The 19,002-nt window shown below is 56.6% G+C and overlaps 1 protein-coding gene across 1 annotated transcript; it reads left to right on the plus strand.

The window, feature by feature from the left end:
- Nucleotides 1-7,574: 7,574 nt before the first annotated feature.
- LOC131568913 (nuclear receptor ROR-beta-like) lies at nucleotides 7,575-14,890 on the plus strand. Its single transcript, XM_058821083.1, has 8 exons — nucleotides 7,575-7,716; nucleotides 8,433-8,846; nucleotides 9,648-9,769; nucleotides 10,513-10,645; nucleotides 11,735-11,842; nucleotides 13,122-13,232; nucleotides 14,076-14,188; nucleotides 14,729-14,890. The coding sequence occupies exons 1-8, from the start codon at nucleotides 7,704-7,706 to the stop codon at nucleotides 14,888-14,890; spliced, it is 1,176 nt and encodes a 391-aa protein (XP_058677066.1). The 5' UTR covers nucleotides 7,575-7,703.
- Nucleotides 14,891-19,002: the final 4,112 nt, after the last annotated feature.

Here is a 19,002-nt window from a genome sequence, read left to right on the forward strand (position 1 = left end):
GGGGATACGGGGGAGCCTCACCAGCCCCGCCGTGGGGAACGGGGGGCTCGGTGTCAGCCCGGACAGTGACACGGGGGGATCCGCATCAACTTTGCTGGAGGAGAACGAGGGGAGCGGTGTGAGCCCCGCGGAAGGGATGGGAAGGAGCCGATTCAGCCCCGCTGGGGACACGGGGGACCCGCTGGAACGGGACAAGGGGGGATCCGCACCAGCCCCGCCGAGGGGAACGAGGTGGGAACCCCCACCAGCCCCGCCGGTGCCGCTCTGCCTCCTCCACCTCCCCCTTCGTTAGGAATAAAATTCTTGTTTATTTTGCTTTGCTTTCCGACGCCGGCTTAGACGCACTCTTAAGCTTTTCCCCGCACTAAACCCCTTAATCTCCTCTTCAATATGTTGCTCCCTCCAGGGCTGGATTTATTGTAGTTTTTCCCCCTTTTCCCCTCCCCACGGCGTGGGGGGCAGTTTGGGAGGCTCCTGCAGGGACGAGCGAGGGATCAGGTGCAATTTTGGGTGCCCCTTTTCCAGGGCAGGGGTGAGTTGTGCCAGCACCTGGCTGCTTTTACCCGCTACCAAAGGCAATTCCTACTTTTCACCCCTGTGCTTTGCCGGTGGGGAGGAGGAGGATGGAGGGAGGAAGGCTCCAGCGGGACAATCCAGCGGGGCCTGCTGATGGTGACGCAGCGGTGGCCGGATTCAGCTCTGCTCCAGCGTGCTGGGCTGGGATTTTCATCCTCCTTTAAACCATTTTTCCATCATGCCCTGCCTTCCCCAAACCCTTCGCCCTGCCAGGCCCCCCTGGTGCCCCTCCATGGGTTTATTTTGGGGGTTCACGTCCTTAGGCTTATTTTGGGGAGTGGGCACCAGGGCGTTCATGCCGAGCTCCTCAAATCCTGCTTGCTCCCTGCTCTGCGGGTGCTGCGGCTCTGCCCCCGCTGTTCTCTTGTGTAACGATGGGGAAGGGGAGGCGAGCCCCCCACATCCCCGTCCTGCCCCCCAAATCCTGGCTTTGCACCTTTATGGGGACGGAGGGAAGCATTAGCGCCTGCCTAATTGCGATCACGCCTGGCTCTTACGTAGCACTTGCACAGCCAGCACCGGCTTAATTAGCAACTGGGCGAACTTTTTCTTTTTCTAAAAAATATTTTTCCTTTTCCCCCATGAATTGCTGGTGTTGACCCTAATTTAGGGCCGAACCCTGACGATTCCCACCGTTCCCCACAGTCGGGCGTTTTTCCCGCAGTCCCACGTCCTCATCCCTCTCGAAGCCCAAACGCCGCATGGCGACGCCAAATTGATTCAATCTCCATTTTCCTTCCCAAAACCGCCACCGCTCTGCCCCATTTTCCCGGGGGCCACAGCAGCTCCTCTCTCCCGTCCTTTCCCTGCGCCGCGGCTGCGCCAGGGCCGGGCAAGAGAGAGGCTTTGCCTTGTATAATCCTATACGATTTCCAGCCCTCCTGCTCACTTGTTTTGCAAGCAGCGTGGCGAGGAGCGTGCGGTGGCTCGGCAGCCTTTGCGACTTGTCCTAGTGACCTAGATCTGTCATTGGAAAAAATCAGAGAGGGCGGAGGAGGAGCTTCCCTGCCCGTTTCGGCGGCGTGCACACGCTGGCGCGGCCGGCACCCACCGGGCCCTCCCGCACGACGGCCGCGCCTGTCCCGGCACCGCGGATGGCCCTGCCTCCACCCCCAAAAACCAAACCTGGAGGAGAAAGCTGCCCTCTGCCTCTATGAGGGGTCCAGAGTGGATTTGGGGTCCCCACACGCTGATAACCCCAGGGAGAGCCAGCACAGGGAGAGGCGAAATTATTGTTGGGGTCTGGTGGTCTCTGTCCCCATCCCCGTGTCCCTGTCCCTGCTCTCTGTCACGTTTAACTTTGAACTAGCCGCGGCTATTTAAAGAGCTGCTAATGTCTAAATCGGCCCGGTTTATCGGATGTGGCGAGCAGAGCTGCTCTCCTGGCTTTTTTTAGCCCCCGGGGAGATAATTCCCCCCCGGTTTAGCAGCTCTGCCGGAGGGGTTCTCCCACCGCAGCCCGGCTTGTCCCCACCCCGGGCTGGCAGGTCCCCCCTCCCCTCTGCCTCACCTTTGCCACCCTTGTGCAGCAGGCAAAGTGCAAAGGGCTGCGGGGCTGGCCTTGGCACGGCTCGGCGTGGCACGGGAGCTGCGGAACCGGAGCTGCTGAACCGGAGCGGCCCCGGGGCAGCCGCGTCGCCCACCCCGAGCTGCCATTCCCCTGCTCCACGGGACGGGGGAAAGCAGCGCTTTGCTGGAGGCTGGGGAGAATCCAGAGCTCCGTTCGCGTGCCTGCAAGGGAAGGTGGCCAGGGGTTGCCCCAGGGCAGGGTGAGAGCAGCTGAGCGCTGTTCTGGCCCAAAGTTTCCAGGAAATCTTTGCTAATCACTTAGGAAAGCAGTTCTCCCTCCAGAATCGCAGCCCGGCACGGGCCGTGCTTGTGTCATCTGAATTTTCCCTGCTGCCCACTTGGCCCCGGTGTTCCTGAGCCTGGAGCTGGGGCTGTGAACACGGGCCTGCCTTGTTTGGGGTTCCCCAGGGATGGGGATGGGATTTTTCGGCAGCCATGGCCGAAGTTCCGGGGTGCTGGGAGACCCCGAGGCACTGCAGCACCGGAGGCTGTTTAATGGCAAAGCAAACAGCAGATAAAAGGGGTGATAATTCCCTTTATTTCCTTGTTTATTCCTGCCCCAACAGCAAAACACAACTGTGGCTGTGGGGAGGCGCAGTCACTCCTGGGGCTGGAGGTTGCTGCAGAGGATGTGGGTGCAGAGCTGGGGTTTAGGGCAGGAATGGGAAATGGGGCAGCATTGTAGGTCCCTGTGTGTCCCTGTGGGTTCCTGTGGATCCCTGTGGATCCCTTGTGTCCCTGCGGGTCCCTGCAGGTCCCTGTGGGTCCCTGCGGGTCCCTGTGTGTCCCTGTGGGTCCCTGCGGGTCCCTGCGGGTCCCTGTGTGTCCCTGTGGGTCCCTGCAGGTCCCTGTGTGTCCCTGTGTGTCCCTGCGGGTCCCTGTGCAGCCTGGACTCGCCCTCCTCTCCCTGCTCTGACTGCACCAGGGGGATGCTGAGTCCCCCTGGAAGGGGAGAGGTGCTGGAGGGGAAGCATTGGAGCACCCCGGTGCCCTGGCTGGGGCTGGGGGATCCAGGGGGGCTGCAGGGCTGCTGCCAATTCCCAGGGGTGCCCATCCTGCAGCATCGATGGAGCCTGGCAGAGGGATGGGGCACGGAGCTCTGTCCCCACAGGTCACAGGGTCACTCCACCGCTCCACTGGGGAGGAACTGGGGGATATTTGGGGCAGGGATGGCCCCAGAGGCACGGAGCCACCTCTGAATACTCAGAGCTGGGGTGCTGCCCCACTGCCTCCTGCAAGGACACCACAGGGGAAGGAAGGGGTGCCCACATTCTGCCCCTATGGGGTCACAGCTGTGCAGGCTCACCCTGGGGCACTGTTCAGGGATCTGGAGTGCACCCCAAAACAAACCCCTCCCAGGAGTCCTCACCCCACAGTCCCAGTTATGCCGATGGGGAGGGGGAGGCAGCTCCAAAAATGCTCCAGCAGCAGCGGGGTCACAGCACATCCTAAGGATTAATGGGATGCTGAGGGTTTTGGGGTCATTACCCAAAAACAGTGAGATCATAAGGCTGAGAGGAAGGACAGGAGGAGGAGGATGGGGCCACCCCAGAGAGGGGTCCAGCCCCCATGGCTGCACCCTGCAGCGCCGGCCTTGTTTTGTTTTGGGGTGCACGGGATGCCCGCCCTTGGGGCGGAGGCGATGCAGGGAGGGTGTGCCGGCCCATTCCTGCTCGGGGAGGGCGGATCTGGCTCTGCCGAAACCGCGGAGCCTCCAGCAGGGGCTGGGGGAGCGGGGCTGCGCTGGAGGGGACACACACGCAGAGCCAGGTCTGGGGCGTGACAGGCGACCTGGGGGAGGAGGAGGAGGAGGATGAGGGGCCCCTCACCTGCAGCTGCAGCTCAGGGTGACAAATGGGTGCCTCCAGCTGGAGGTTTCACCCCAAAACACCCCAAAATCCGCACTCCCGGCGGCGGGAGGTCGGCGTGCTGCCCTGAGCAGCAGCGCGGCGCTCCGCTGGCGCGGAAGGGTTAAGGGCCGTGGTTACACAAGCGGCGTGGCCGCGGGCAGAAAGTGTGTCAGTGGGACACGAGGGCTGCACCGCGCACCGGGGGCATCGCCCCGCCACGGCCGGGCCCGCGGCCGCACCGGGCCGCTTACATAAGGACCGGCCGGTGGCAGCGGGCCGGGAGTTGGGCAAGAAGTGTTTACAGTGGGAGGAGAGCAAATACCACCGCCGGGACATTTTAATTGCCGGCTGGAGATCATTATTACTTATTTTTTTAACCCTTTCGTTGTTTCTTTTATGCTGATCCCCGTTTTAGCACCATCGGCCCCGGGGTGGGGGTTCCCAGAAGGGAAAGAGGTTCAGCCCCTCCTAAATGTCCCCCCCCGTTCGCACGGTTGTGGTGGGAGGAGATGCTAAATTCTCCAGTGGGGAAACTGAGGCATGAGGGTAAAGTGGTTGGGGTGGAGGAATATCCGGGATTTGGGGTCTACTGAGATGTTTTCCCTGATCCCAGTGAGATTTGGGGGATTCCCGAGCTGCTGTGGCCACCTCACCCTCACCCATATTCCTTCCCATCCCTCTGGATCTGCCCCAGGGCTGTGTTTGGGGGTCCAGGGGAGGGTCCGGCCGCCTCGGGGGTCCCTGGCCGTGGCACGAGGGGACACTGAAGGAGCCGACTCGGTGACTCAGCCGGGTTTCCAATCAGAGCAGCAATTAACCGTGCCGGCTGTAATTGCCATCGCCAGGTTACGGCCGTATCTCCACGTCAGTTATTTGGGCCGAGCGTCCTGGAGCGGGTCAGGTGCCAGCGGCGGGCACGGCCGGTAATTAGCACCATGGTAATTAGAGCCCCAAAAGGCTGCGGGCACACGGCAGGGCTTGTCCTTCATCAGGACAGCATCATCATCATCATCCTCATCACCCTCAGCTCCAGCTCTCATGGGGCGGGATTTGGCCACCGGCACACGGAGCCTTTGGGGTCGCTGGGGTTTTCGGGGCTCGCTGGCGGTGCCGGGCCGCGCTCAGCCCCGGTGTGTGCCGGTAATTCCGGGCACCGGAGTATCGGCCGCGGGCGTGAGGGCGCGGCGGGCGCGATGCATCACCCGCGCTGCCGGCGGCTGCAATTAACGTTGCAATTAACGTTGCATAACGAGCCCGACGCCGCTTCCTGCCGGGGGTGGCACCCCCTCCCTGTGCCCCCCGCCGTGCCACCACCTCGGTCCCATCCCGGACAGGGCTCGGGCAGGGCGGCGGGGAGGGGAGCGGTCCCTGCAGAGTGGGGGGAGATGGCAGCGGGATCCGGGCAATTGGGGGTGTTTCGGTCATGGGAGCTGGGGGTGATTTGGGGGTGGCCCCACATGCCCCTCCTGGTGCCTCCGTGCCCCTGAGAAAGGCGCTGCGGTGTTGGTGCAGCTGCGGGGGATGTGAGGATGCCCTGGACATCCCTGCCCGGCCCGCCGCGGGGAAACCGGCCCTGCTCAGGTTCAGGAGCACGGCAGGGGCGTGGGCAGAGGCTGCGGGGAGGGGCAGGGATGAGATGTGACTGCCCCGAGTCGGGGGACAACACACAGCCCTGGGAGAAGCAGCCTGGGGGAGGAGGGGTGAGCCCCAAAACCACCCGGTGCGTGTGGGGCACTGGGTTAATCAGGGAGCCAAAGGATGCAGGATCTGTCCATGCATTTACACCTGGGATGGGAGTGAATCCTTCCCCAGAGCCAAACCTGCCTCGGGGGACACAGTGGTGGCATCCCTGGGGTACCAATGGCATCCCTGGGAGGGGAACAATGGCATCTTTGGGGGTACCAATGTCATCCCTGGGGACACCAACAGCATCCCTGGGATATTGAGCATACTTGAGGTACCAATAGCATCCCTGGGGGTACCAATGGCATCCCTGGGATATTGAACATCCCCAGGGGTACTGATGGCTCACCTGAGGGACAGAGAGCATCCCTAGGAGGGACCAGTGAGCATCCCTGTGGGTACCAACAGCATCCCTGGGATATTGAGCATCCCTTGGGGTACCAATAGCATCCCTGTGGGTACCAACAGCATCCCTGGGATATTGAGCATTCCTGGAGGTACCAATGGCTCCTTCAAGGGACAGACAGTGTTCCTAGGAGGGACCAGTGAGCATCCCTGGGGGACTGATGGCATTCTTGGGGGTACCAATAGACCAATAGCATCTCTGGGGTATTGAGCATCCTTAAGGGTACCAATGGCTCCCCTGAGGGACAGAGAGCATCCCTAGGAGGGACCAAAGCCATCCCTGGGGGACTGAGCATCCCTGAGGGGTCAATGGCACCTCGGCTGCCCCTCTGCCCAGTGAGGCCTCAGTGCCCCATCCCAGCCTCCCCCGAGCACTAAGGGACCCCAGGACCCCGCCGGGTACAGTGGCACTGGCTGAGCACTGGGACTGTCACTCGCAGAGGTGGCCCCACAGAACAGAGCCAGCAGAGCCGATGGCTCCCAGGGGAGAGCAGAGGCAGAAGGGAATTACCCGAGCTGGGGGGATTTGCACAGGCCCAGGAGATTGGAAATAGCCATAATCTGGCCCTGGGGGTTATTTTGGCGCGGCGGGGCCTGCCCAGCACCCTCGGGAGCGCCGCCAGGCTGAGCCGGGCCGGGCTGCGGGGGCTGGATGGGGATTAGAGGGTGCAGAGATGCTGAGAGGCACGTACAGCCCCGGGGGTGCCGAGCATCCCCCCCGGGCCGGGAGGGCACGGCCAGCCCGGATCTGGGGCAGCTGGAAAATGAGGAGGACGAAGCCTATTAGCAGCTCAGTGCCAGCGAAGCAGAAGCGGGAGGGAAGCGGATTTGTGGGGGGAAGGGGCCGGGACCTTGAGCTGGGGGTGGCTGTATCGGCTATATCGGTGCTGCGTTCAAGGGAGCGGCTGGGGGGGCACGGGGGGGCCCAGAGCCTCTGCTAGGGGGACCTGCAGGGATGGGGATGTCCCTGTGCCAGGCTGTCCCTGTCCTGGTGCACACATCGGTTTGAAAATAAGGGCAGTGGTTCCAAATCAGGGGCCCGGGCAGAAACGTTCTGTTCTCTCTCAGATCCAAGGGCTTTCCTACCCTGGCTCTTGCTGCTGGGGGATGGGGGTTCCCCACGCCCCGTGTGAGCCTTTTAGGGACCTCTCTGAGGTGCAGGAACCCTTGTGGGGTCTGTGGGAAGCGCTGAGCTGCCGGTGGGCCCAGCTCTCGTGCCTCAGTTTCCCCAGGTGCTGAGCCCTCTTCCCTCTCAGCAGTGACCATCATTAACCCCGTGGTTTCCCCTCTTTCCCCACCCACCGCAGCCCAAATCGAGGTGATCCCGTGCAAGATCTGCGGAGACAAATCCTCAGGGATCCACTACGGTGTCATCACCTGCGAAGGCTGCAAGGTGAGCTGGGGGAGAGAGCTGCGGGCAGGGGGCGGCTCTGCCTTCCTGCCGGGCACTTCCCCAACCTCTCCCATCCCATTCCACCCCATCCCGGGCAGGGTTTCTTTCGGAGGAGCCAGCAGAACAATGCCAGCTACTCGTGCTCCCGGCAGAGGAACTGCCTGATCGACCGCACCAACCGCAACCGCTGCCAGCACTGCCGCCTGCAGAAATGCCTGGCACTGGGCATGTCCCGCGACGGTGAGTCCTGCCCCGGGTCCCCAGGGTCCCCTGCTCCCCCTCGGAGCGTCCCAGGCACTCAGGATGGAGCTGATCCCCTCGCAGGGCCAGCGGGTGCAAGGAGGGTTTGGGACGCCCAGAAACGCTTTTGTGTTTTCGGTGGGAAAATCGAAATTGGTTCTGTTTGGTTTGACCCAGGGTTGGTCTGGTGTGACGCTGTTCACTGGGGTCTTTGGATGAGGGAAGAGACGAGGATTGGAGTCTATATTTCAGAAGGCTTGATTTATTATTTTATGATATATATATATATTACATTATAACTATAGTAAAAAATAGAAAGAAGAGTTTCATCTCAGAAGGCTGGCTAAGCTAAGAATAAAATGGAAAGGAATGAAAACAAAGGTCTGTGGCTTGGACAGAGAGTGAGAGCCAGCTCTGCCGTGAGTGGTCACTAATTCCAAACATCCACAATCACGGACCCACCTGTTGCATCCCACAGCAGCAGACAACCATTGTTTACATTTTGTCTCTGAAGCCTCTCAGCTTCTCAGAAGAGAAATAATCCTAAGAAAGGATTTTCATAAAAAGATGTCTGCGACAGTCTGGGTTGGGGGGTGCATCCAGCGGGGTCCCAGCCCCCAGAGCAGGCACTCCCAGCAGCCAGGGCCTTTCCCAGGGCAGCGCCTTTGCCCTGGGGGTGAAGCTGCCCTGACGCCGCCACCTCTCCCCCGGGGCAGCGGTGAAGTTCGGCCGCATGTCCAAGAAGCAGCGGGACAGCCTCTACGCCGAGGTGCAGAAGCACCAGCAGAGCCAGGAGCAGAGCGGCGGCGCCAAGGACGAGCCCGAGTCCCTGAGCCGCGTGTACACCACGAGCGTCAGCAGCGGCCTCTCGGACCTGGACGACATCTCCACGCTGTCCGACGGGCTCCTCTTCGACTTCCCCCTGACCCCCGACGGCAGCAGCACCTACTACAACCTGGACCTGCTGGCCTCGGCACAGCCCTCGCCCGACCAGTCCAGCCTGGATGTGGCCGATGCCACGCTCATCAAGCAGGAATCCCTCTATGAGCTGATGCTGGAGCCGGCGCTGCTGGCACACGGGGCGCTGGAGGGTGCCCAGCTGCCCCCTGACATCTCTGTCCTGGAGATTGGTGAGTGCCAGGGCAGGGCAGGGGGGTGTGTGGCCACGAGGATGAGTCAGTGAGTCAAAGGATGCAGGAGGGATTCATCCCTCCACCACTTACACTTGGGATGGGAGTGAGTCCTTCCCTAGATGCCATCACTGTACCCCCCTGTCCCGGGGGTACAGTGATGGCATCCCTGGGGGAACCAAGGGCATCCCTGAGGGTACCAAGGGCATCCCTGGGGCTACTGATGGCATCCCTGAGATATTGAGCACTCCTGGGGGGTACCAATGGCTGCCCTGGGGGTACAAAGGGCATCCCTGGGGTGCATACCTGCTGCCACCCCAGCACCTTGCAGGACACCCAGCCCTGGGGACACACACCCGCTCTAGGGGAAGATGTCCTTGCCCATGGTACGAGATTTAAGATGAATAAATGGATGGCATTTAAGCTTCCAATCCAAACCATTCTGGGCATCCCTGGGGTAATGAGCATCGCTGGGGGTACCAATAACATCCCTAGGGTACTGAGCATCCCTGGGGGTACCAGTAGCATCCCTGGGACATGGAGCATCCCTGTGGATGAGCCCAGCCTCAGTTCCTGGAGCAGCCCCAAGGCTCCCTGATGGATGGAGCTCAGCACACCCAGGGTCTGTGGCACATCCCCTGCTTGCTTTGGGCTCAGCCCCTGCTGCCCCATCTGTCCTCACACTCCGTGACACTGTGTGAGAGCCCCTCCAGCCCTCAGCCCCACAGCCCCACAGCCCTAGAGGCCAGGACAGGGTTGGGGTGCCCAGGTGTCACCTCCTGCTGTCCCCCAACCCTGCAGACCGGGTGGCCCAGAACGTGGTGAAGTCCCACCTGGAGACGTGCCAGTACACCACGGAGGAGCTGAAGCGCCTGGCCTGGAGCCTCTACTCACCTGAGGAGGTTCGTGCCCTGCAGAGCAAGGTGAGTGCCACTGCCACCACAGCCCCTGGCACAGCCACTGTCCCCTGGGGCTGTCCATGGGTGAGCAGGGGTCTGTCAGTGCTTGGGAGATGCCCAGAAGGGGAGTTTGCTGTGGCAGCTCACAGCCCAGGTGTCCCAATGTCACCATCCCCTGTGGATGGCACAGCACTGCCCTGGGGTGACAGAGCTGGGGTGCTAGCACACCCTGAGTGTCCCCTGCACATGGCAAAGCACTGGGGTCTCGTCCCTGCCCTGGGGGTCACAGAGCTGGGGTGCCAGCACATCCTGAGTGTGCCTTATGGATGGCATGGCACTGGGGTCTCATCTCTGCCATGGGGGGTCACAAAACTGGGTTGCCAGGGTGCCAGCACACCCTGAGAGTGTCCCCTGTGGATAGCACAGCACTGGGGTCTCATCCCCGTCCTGGGCAGTGGCAGAGCTGGGGTGCCAGTACACTCTGAGTGTCCCCCATGGATGGCACAGCACTGGAGTCTCGTCTCTGTCTTGGGGAGTCACAGAGCTGGGGTGCCAGGGTGCCAGCACACCCTGAGAGTGTCCCCTGTGGGTGGCACAGCATTGGGGTCTTGTCCCTCTCATAGGGGGGTCACAGAGCTGGGGTGCCAGCACACCCTGAGTGTCCCCCATGGATGGCACAGCACTGGGGTCTCACCCCTGCCCTGGGGGGTGACAGAGCTGGGGTGCCAGGGTGCCAGCACACCCTGAGAGTGTCCCCTGTGGCACAGAGCTGCGAGGCCATGTGGCAGCAGTGCTCGCTGCAGATCTCCAACGCCATCCAGTACGTGGTGGAGTTCGCCAAGCGCATCGACGGCTTCATGGAGCTCTGCCAGAACGACCAGATCATCCTGCTGAAAGCCGGTAAGGGGGGAGTCCCCCTGGCCCCCTGCCACCCCCTGAGTGTCCCCCCCGCCCCCTGCCACCCCCTGCGTGTCTCCATTGTCCCCTGCCACCCCCTGCGTGTCCCCACCGCCCCCTGCCACCCCCTACCCCTCTCCTGAGCAGAGCCATGGGGCCAGAAGCAAATCCCATCTCTTCTCTTGGCTGGTGCTTTCCTTTTTGGGGTCCCCCCCGGCTGCCCCAGTTCTCCCAGTGCTGGGGGAGCAGGTGCTGGGCTGGAAGGAGCTGCAGGTCACATCCAAGGGTGATGGTGAAGGGGGGCACGTGGGGAGTGCCTGCCTTGGGCACAGGCTTTTCTCCATCCAAATGTCACCCAGAAACTGGGATGGAAATGAGAACAGAAGGTTTTCCTCTGGGAGAAGGGGTGCCAAACTCCAACAGGAGCGGGGAGGATTGAGAGAAAAGGATTGGCCTCTTCTCCCAGCAAGAGACTGGGAAGAGGAGGATGATGGCAGCGCACACCCACGTCCCCCACCCTTCCATCTGCCCAAGCTGGCAATGCCGTGCCCAGGCCAGGGAGCTGAATGTGCAAAATCCCCAAAGCACTGGGAGAACCTCAGAGTTTCTGATCTGTCAGAGCTGGGGAGCTGAGATCAGCACCCAGCCCTGGGGACACATGCCAGCATCCCAGAGGGCTGTACCCCAAAGTCAGAGCTGGCTGTGCCTGAAGCGCTGGAGTTTAACTCATTCTTTCATTTCTTCCTTCCATTTTCTTTTTATTTATTTTGTTTTCACCCTTTCCTCTTTCTCGGTGCTCCACCACGACCTCGGTCTCTCTGTGCCTGGCTGCGAATGACTGGATAATATTTCCCTTTGGTGAAATATTGTGGTCACAATTGGACACCTAAAAAAAACCCAACCAATCCCAAAAACCCAAACTGGATTTGTTGAAATACCCATGCTGCTCTTGGGAATGAACAATCTGGACCTCAAACGTGCACTGGGGGCTTTCCTCTTTCTTACATTTGGTCCTGGGGTGACGGAAACCCCCCTGACCTTCCCCACCCTGCCCTGCCCTGCCCTCGTCTGCGCTCTCTCTGCCTACATCAGGTTGCCTCGAGGTGCTCCTGATCCGCATGATCCGCGCCTTCAACCCCCTGAACAACACCATCCTCTTCGAGGGCAAGTTCGGTGGCATGCAGATGTTCAAATCTCTCGGTAAGGGCTCCAGCTGCCCCTCCCTTGGGGCTCTCCTTCTCCCTTCTCCTTCTCCCTTCTCCTCCTTCCTTCTTCTTCTTCCTTCTTTTCCTTCTTCTTCTCCATCTTCCTTCTCCTCCTTCCCTCTCCTCCTTCCTTCTTCCTTCTCCTTCTTCCTTCTCCTTCTTCCTTCACCTTCTTTCTTTCTCCTTCTTTTCTCCTTCTCCTCTTCTTTCTTTCTTTCTTTCTTTCTTTCTTTCTTTCTTTCTTTCTTTCTTTCTTTCTTTCTTTCTTTCTTTCTTTCTTTCTTTCTTTCTTTCTTTCTTTCTTTCTTTCTTTCTTTCTTTCTTTCTTTCTTTCTTTCTTTCTTTCTTTCTTTCTTTCTTTCTTTCTTTCTTTCTTTCTTTCTTCCTTTCTTCCTTTCTTCCTTTCTTCCTTTCTTCCTTCCTTCCTTCCTTCCTTCCTTCCTTCCTTCCTTCCTTCCTTCCTTCCTTCCTTCCTTCCTTCCTTCCTTCCTTCCTTCCTTCCTTCCTTCCTTCCTTCCTTCCTTCCTTCCTTCCTTCCTTCCTTCCTTCCTTCCTTCCTTCCTTCCTTCCTTCCTTCCTTCCTTCCTTCCTTCCTTCCTTCCTTCCTTCCTTCCTTCCTTCCTTCCTTCCTTCCTTCCTTCCTTCCTTCCTTCCTTCCTTCCTTCCTTCCTTCCTTCCTTCCTTCCTTCCTTCCTTCCTTCCTTCCTTCCTTCCTTCCTTCCTTCCTTCCTTCCTTCCTTCCTTCCTTCCTTCCTTCCTTCCTTCCTTCCTTCCTTCCTTCCTTCCTTCCTTCCTTCCTTCCTTCCTTCCTTCCTTCCTTCCTTCCTTCCTTCCTTCCTTCCTTCCTTCCTTCCTTCCTTCCTTCCTTCCTTCCTTCCTTCCTTCCTTCCTTCCTTCCTTCCTTCCTTCCTTCCTTCCTTCCTTCCTTCCTTCCTTCCTTCCTTTCCTTTCCTTTCCTTCTTTTCCTTTCCTTCTTTTCTTCCTTCCGACACTTCCTTCCTTTCCTTTCTTTCTCTCTCTCTCTTTCTTTCTCCTTCTTCTCCTCTTCTTCCTCTCCCTATCCTCTGCTTTCCCTCTCCCTCCCCTTATCCTCTCTCCCTCTGCAACCCAGACAAGGCTGGAATTTGCCAGGTGAGTGCCCAGGACCCCTCCCCACCCATCTCCTCTCCCATAACCTTTCCAAGCTCCCGGTGCTGCTGAGCTCTGTGCTGGGTGGGCAGAGCAGTGACTGTGACAATGACAGTGACAGTGCCGTGTCCCTGCTGTCCCCTCAGGCTGTGACGACCTCATCGGTGCTGTCTTCGAGCTGGGCAGGACCCTGTGCCGCCTGCAGCTGTCGGACGAGGAGCTCGCCCTCTTCACTGCTGCTGTCCTGCTCTCCCCAGGTACTGGGGGCCCCAAATCTGGGGGTGTCCTCTGGGGAGAGCTGAGCCCATAAACCTCCCTTGGTGCATGATTTCAGTTACTCCTGGGAAAGGAACTTGGGGGGAAAATGCATCTAGAGGTGGGCAAAATGCGTCTGTCATTCCTTGGTGGGAAGAGGAACCGTGTCACCCATGGTGGGGTGGGGAGCAGAGAGAGGAGTCAAGTGTCCCCAAAACCATCCTGGGGAGCAGGAAGGGTTAAAAGAGGCAGGGACCACTGCCCTGTGCCTGGGAGAGACCCTGTGGTGGCTCTGACCCTCTGGTTGTAGGAAATGGATTAACCTTTAATAGTGACAGTATTCTAATAGTTAGCTTCTAAATGTGATAGCATGATTTATAACATATATTATATGTTATAAGTAAAACATATATTATATTTAAAACTTATATTATACATTACATTGCATCATATCATATAATATCTATATACTATATAATATATAAATTATATATTATAACATATATATTGTATAATATATATTATATAATTTATATTATATTATTATAAAAATGATATAATATAATATAATATAATATAACATAATATAATATAATATAATATAATATAATATAATATAATATAATATAATATTATATTATATTATATTATATTATATTATATTATATATCTTTTATCATATTATATATTATATGTTATATCATATTACATTTTATTACATTATATTACATTATATTATACATATATTATATTTACTAAAAATAAAATAAAAGTTCTTGCCCCATCTCTAAGTCAGAAAAGAACCTGATCCAACAAGTGCTGACTCTGTCCCTCCTCTCCCCCAGACCGCCCGTGGCTGACCGAGTCCAAGAAGGTGCAGAAGCTCCAGGACAAGATCTACGTGGCCCTGCAGCATGAGATCCAGAAGAAACACTCCGCTGAGGACAAGCTCTCGAAGGTGGGGGCACACAAACCCAGCCAGGGGAGCAGGGGGTGTCTGAGCTGGGGGATGTGGCTGGGCCAGAGCTCAGGAGCCACACACATTCTGGAGAGAGAGACCTCAAACCTGTCAGAGGAGGAGAAGAATTTCTCCTTCCAAGGGCTGTGAATCTCCCTTGTGGTGCAGGCAGTGCTGCTGAACCTGGCAGTGCACCAAGAAGTGGGGTTTTTTTTTAGGAAAAAGAGCCATTTTGGGAATGCTTTGACCTGCACCGAGCTGGGATGGGGAGGAGCACCCGCTGTGGAAAGATGAGGGTTTGGGGTGAGGCTAGGTTGCTGCCAGGCTGCCCAGAGGTGGGGAATCTGCCAGGTTTGATCCCCAAACCCACCCCCTGTGTCCATGGAAGGGGGAACAGCAGTGCAGAGGACACTGAGTGGTCCCCAAACCCCCCTGCTTGTCCCCAAATCCCCCTGCTTGTCCCCAAGGGAGGGGGAACAGCAGCATCAGGGCCTCCACACCCAGCACCCCAGCGGTCACCAGCTCCTTCTCTCCCTGCAGATGGTTTCCAAGCTGCCCTTGATGAAGACCATTTGCAACCTGCACTTGGACAAGCTGGAATTTTTCCGTCTCCTGCACCCGGAGACTGCCATGAACTTCCCCCCCCTCTACAAGGAGGTTTTCAACTCTGAGCTTCAGTACAGCGACCCCCGGGAGAGCTAAGGCCAGGAGCCAGCGGCCCCCTTGGAGTTCCCCAAAATTTGGAGCCAAAACTGCACTTCAGAGGTTTGGGGCAATTTATTTAAATCAAATAATCAAAGGCAAGAGAACCCCCGGGGGGGGCTGCGGTGCCTCCCTGGCCCCGTCTCCTCGCTGTGGATTGCAATAGCTCTTGAATGTAAAGCACCTTGAAGGAAAAAAAGCAAATGGACTTTGCCATACCAGTGAAATGAATGTGAAATCTCTGCTTGGGAGAGGAGATGCTCCTGGCAGTGGTGAGGGACAGGCTGCTCCTGGTGACACGGGAGGAGGGAGTGTCCTTCCCGCTGTCCCGGCTGCGCTCTCCACCTCCCGTTTTTATTTCTTTGTTTTTTTAATTATTATTTTTATTTTATTGTGGTTTTTTTAACCCGATCATCAGGCATGGGATAAAGAAGGGGTGATGCTGACTCGGCTGGGTCGGGTTGGGGCTGCAGCTGAGGAGAGGGAAAGGACAGAGAGAGCCTTTGCTTTATTTCATCTCCCACGGGTGCAGTGGGACCCTGGGAGCTTGGCCAGGAAAGGTTTGGCTGTGGCTGGTGGGGGATTCACCACAGGATTTTCTTGTAGGGAAGCTGCTTTGAGGGAAAAGATGCTCAATGCAGCAGGGGAAGAGTTTTGCAGGGTCTCCCTGCCCTCCATCACAGCATTCTCCCAAATCCCCAGCCAGCTCCTTGTCCAGCTGGGTGACACCTGACTTTGTGGAGCTGGTGCCTCGTGCCACTCTGTGCATCCCAAAAGCTTTTCCAGGCCCATGGGACTTCAGCCAGAGCCCAAATCCTGGCCATCCCACCCCAGAGGCACCCATGGCACTGGAGGGGCTCCAGGGCTGTCCCTGTCCCCGTGGTGGCCACAGCTCTGGGTGCTGCTGTTGTGTGTAGCTCTCTTATCAATCCCATTAAAACTGCCCCAAGGTTCAGCACCCAGAGCAGGGTTTGTGACCCTTTCCCCACCCCATCCCCAGGTTCCCCTTTCCCACACCACACACAGGTGTGGCTGCAGGCTGAGTTGGACCTAGGCTTTCCCCTCAATGAGCTCCCTAGAATTGTTCTTTTGGGAGTTGCTCTTGATTTAGCAGGATTTAGGAGCTTTTTAGGGGGAGAAACTGCCTGTTGGAGCCAAGGGGAAGTGCAAGGTCCTTATTCCCTCTGAGAATAAGGCTGGTTGGAAGGAATGTGGTGTTTGGGACCTGCTGCTCCTTTTGGGAGGCTCAAAAGGGGATGAAGGAAGGATTGGTGGGATGATGCTGTTCTAGGCCACGGCAGCAGGGGATGCTTGAGAGACTCTGTGGCTCTGCAAATGGATTTTTCCGTCCCTGCTCCTGCTCTCACTGCAGCAAATGCCAAAAAAACTACAAGGGAAAAACCTGCTCTGAGGCAGCCCCAGTTTCTGCTGACAAAGGGCTAAAATCCCAATCTCCTTTCCTGCTCTGTGCTGATTCCTCGTGCACCCAACCCCATCCTCGGGCAGCTCCGAGCAGGAGCCAAAACCTTTGGATCCACAACTGCACCCCTCAAACCAAACCAGCAGCTTTCTTAGCAACGTGAGGGATACTCCTGCTTTTGTCAAAACACCTCCTAGGGAAGACCATGGACCAACCTTGATGAGGGAAGACTCTCCCATGGGATTTCTGCTCGGCTCCAAGGCAGAGGGAATTTGGGAGCAGCCGCCGCGTGGCTTTGCTGACCACATCCCACCAGCAAACTCCCATGGCTTTGCTGACCACATCCCAACAGCTTCTGGGAGCAGATTGGAGCCTGCCAGCCTTGGCTCCCTCTCTGCTGGAGCCAGGTCTCTGGGAAAAGGCTGCCAGCCCTCCCACGGCCCCACGCGACGTCCAGTGCCAATGTGTGGCTGTCCAGCGCAGCGTCCACGGCGTGGGGATGTGCCCGGCTCCTCTCCTGCCCTCTGCAAAGCTTGGACAGAAGAGAGAAGTCAGTACTGCCTTTTATGTCCAGAGGGTTGTGCCTTTTTTTTGTGTTGTTTTTTTGGAAGCGTCGTTTCTGACAGCGCCGTTCACTTCCCGGAAAAAGCAGCCCCAGAACGTGACTGAGCTCGGAGGGAACAGCCCGTGGGGTTTGGGAACATTTGGGGAAAAAACCCAGAAATTTATTAAAAAAAAAAAAAAGCACACACCCTTCTTTTTGCCCTCAGTGTTCGTCAGCCAACACAACCAACACGCCACCGAGTTCATTTCATCCGGCAAAGAACCCAGGAAAGCACCTTAATTTGGGAACATCAGAGCCCGTGGGGAGAGATTCTGGATTATTCTGAGCAATAAGAGCCCCCCCGTGGGAACCTAGGGAAGACTGGAAGTATTAAACACGTGTAACTCGACCTGCCAAACTGCAGGAACCTGCACTTTTCAGTTCTCTTCAGAGGAACCGACTTGATTCGATGATTATTTTTGGGAGGGGATATAAAAGTGATTCGGTGTCGATTCGGTGATTGCTGGCCTGGGGTGGGTGCCACGCCTGGAAAGGGACGGCAGGGGGTGGAAAGGGATGGCAGGGGTGGAAAGGGATGGCAAGGGATGGCAGCCCCTGCTTGGGGCTCGCCAGGGCTGTGCCAAGGTTCCTCACCCCTGCTGGGCCACCCAAAGCTCAGAGCTTGCAGGGAAATCACAAAACCCGGGCAGAAATGCCCCAGAAAAAGGGAGATTTCCCTTTCCCCTGTGGCCAGTGGGGAGGGGGCCAGGAGCCCTGAGCCCCCCATGGTTCTGGTGCTCCAGAGATGTTCCCATCCCAACATGGGACGTTCCTTTCCAGCAGCCCTGGGCCGCCAGCTGGGGCTCCTTTCCAGACCAAGATTAATTTAGTGTTTGTTTGTCTGCTCTGGCAATGTAGCTGAGTGTCCATTTCCACCAACAGAACCCTCATACTGTGTATAAAGATGGATCAAAAATATATATAATATATATTCTTGTGAATGTTGGTGCAAAAGAGAAAAATATATAAAGTTTTGGTTGGCTTTATGTTATTTTTTATCTCTATGAATGAAAGGAAGAAATGGAAAACCTTTTATTTCCATTTACCACCCCTCCACACATTACCTACCTGTAGATACCAACAGGTTTTATGGAAATGTTTTACTTTTTAGATTTAGGAAAATGCTTCTGTTCTCATTGAATGTTCTGTCTTGTAAGATTGTAATTTCTATTTTTTTAAAGAAAAGAAAATAACTAAATAAAATTTCCTCTTTCAGACCAGTCAGCTTAGGAAGGGAGGGCAGGGGAGGGAGAAATGTTTATTTAAGGACAAAAACTGTTGTTGGAATTTTTCATAACATTAAATAAAAAGTAATATAATGTATGGATGACAACCTTTTTACTGAGGTGTGTTCTATAGGTACCTAGATGTATATTGCACAAAATTTACAGGAAGAAAAATAAAGCACAAAATTTACAGGAAGAAAAATAAAGTCTGTTTCACAAGGTTAACAAAATATATATATAATGCTGGAAATAATGATTTTAAATTTTAGGAAAGAGGGAGAGTGGAAGTGAATCCCTCAAAGTGATGGAAAAAAATTTAATTTCTTCCATGAGTTAAAGACTGAGCTTTACCAGAATCCCAGGATGGTTTGGGTTGGAGGGGACCTCAGAGCCCATCCAGTGCCATGGCAGGGACACCTCCCACTGTCCCAGGCTGCTCCCAGCCCTGCCCAGCCTGGCCTTGGGCACTGCCAGGGATCCAGGGGCAGCCACAGCTGCTCTGGGAAATCCATTCCAGGGATGGATTCCACAATTCCTGCCCAATATCCCATCCATCCTGAGCAGGATTTGGACATAAAGGCAGATTTCAGGCACTGGGAGGTGCCTGGCTTCACTTAATGCACAGCAAAGCTGAGGGACAGGGATTGCACCTGGCAGTGCCAGGGACACATTTTGGGGCAGGAGAGTGGAGACAGATCTCTGTGTGTGTGTGGAGATGGAGATGGAGAGTGGAGGGAGATGGTGCATCTGTGGGGAGGAATCAGGGACATCCAAGGAGCATTTGGGAGTCATTTCCAAACAGTTCCCAGTCCTAGGATGGAAGGAACATCTCAGATATACCAGGGCATTATACATGGATGTT

This window comes from Ammospiza caudacuta, chromosome 28 (genome assembly GCF_027887145.1).
Source record: "Ammospiza caudacuta isolate bAmmCau1 chromosome 28, bAmmCau1.pri, whole genome shotgun sequence".
Classification (NCBI taxonomy): Eukaryota; Metazoa; Chordata; class Aves; order Passeriformes; family Passerellidae; genus Ammospiza; species Ammospiza caudacuta.

Bases quoted from the DNA above. Each gene is read 5' to 3' on its own strand.
- LOC131568913 (XM_058821083.1), top strand. The intron at 11,843-13,121 runs GTAAGGGCTCCA...CTGTCCCCTCAG, and splicing joins GCAGATGTTCAAATCTCTCG to GCTGTGACGACCTCATCGGT. The intron at 14,189-14,728 runs GTGGGGGCACAC...CTCTCCCTGCAG, and splicing joins CTGAGGACAAGCTCTCGAAG to ATGGTTTCCAAGCTGCCCTT.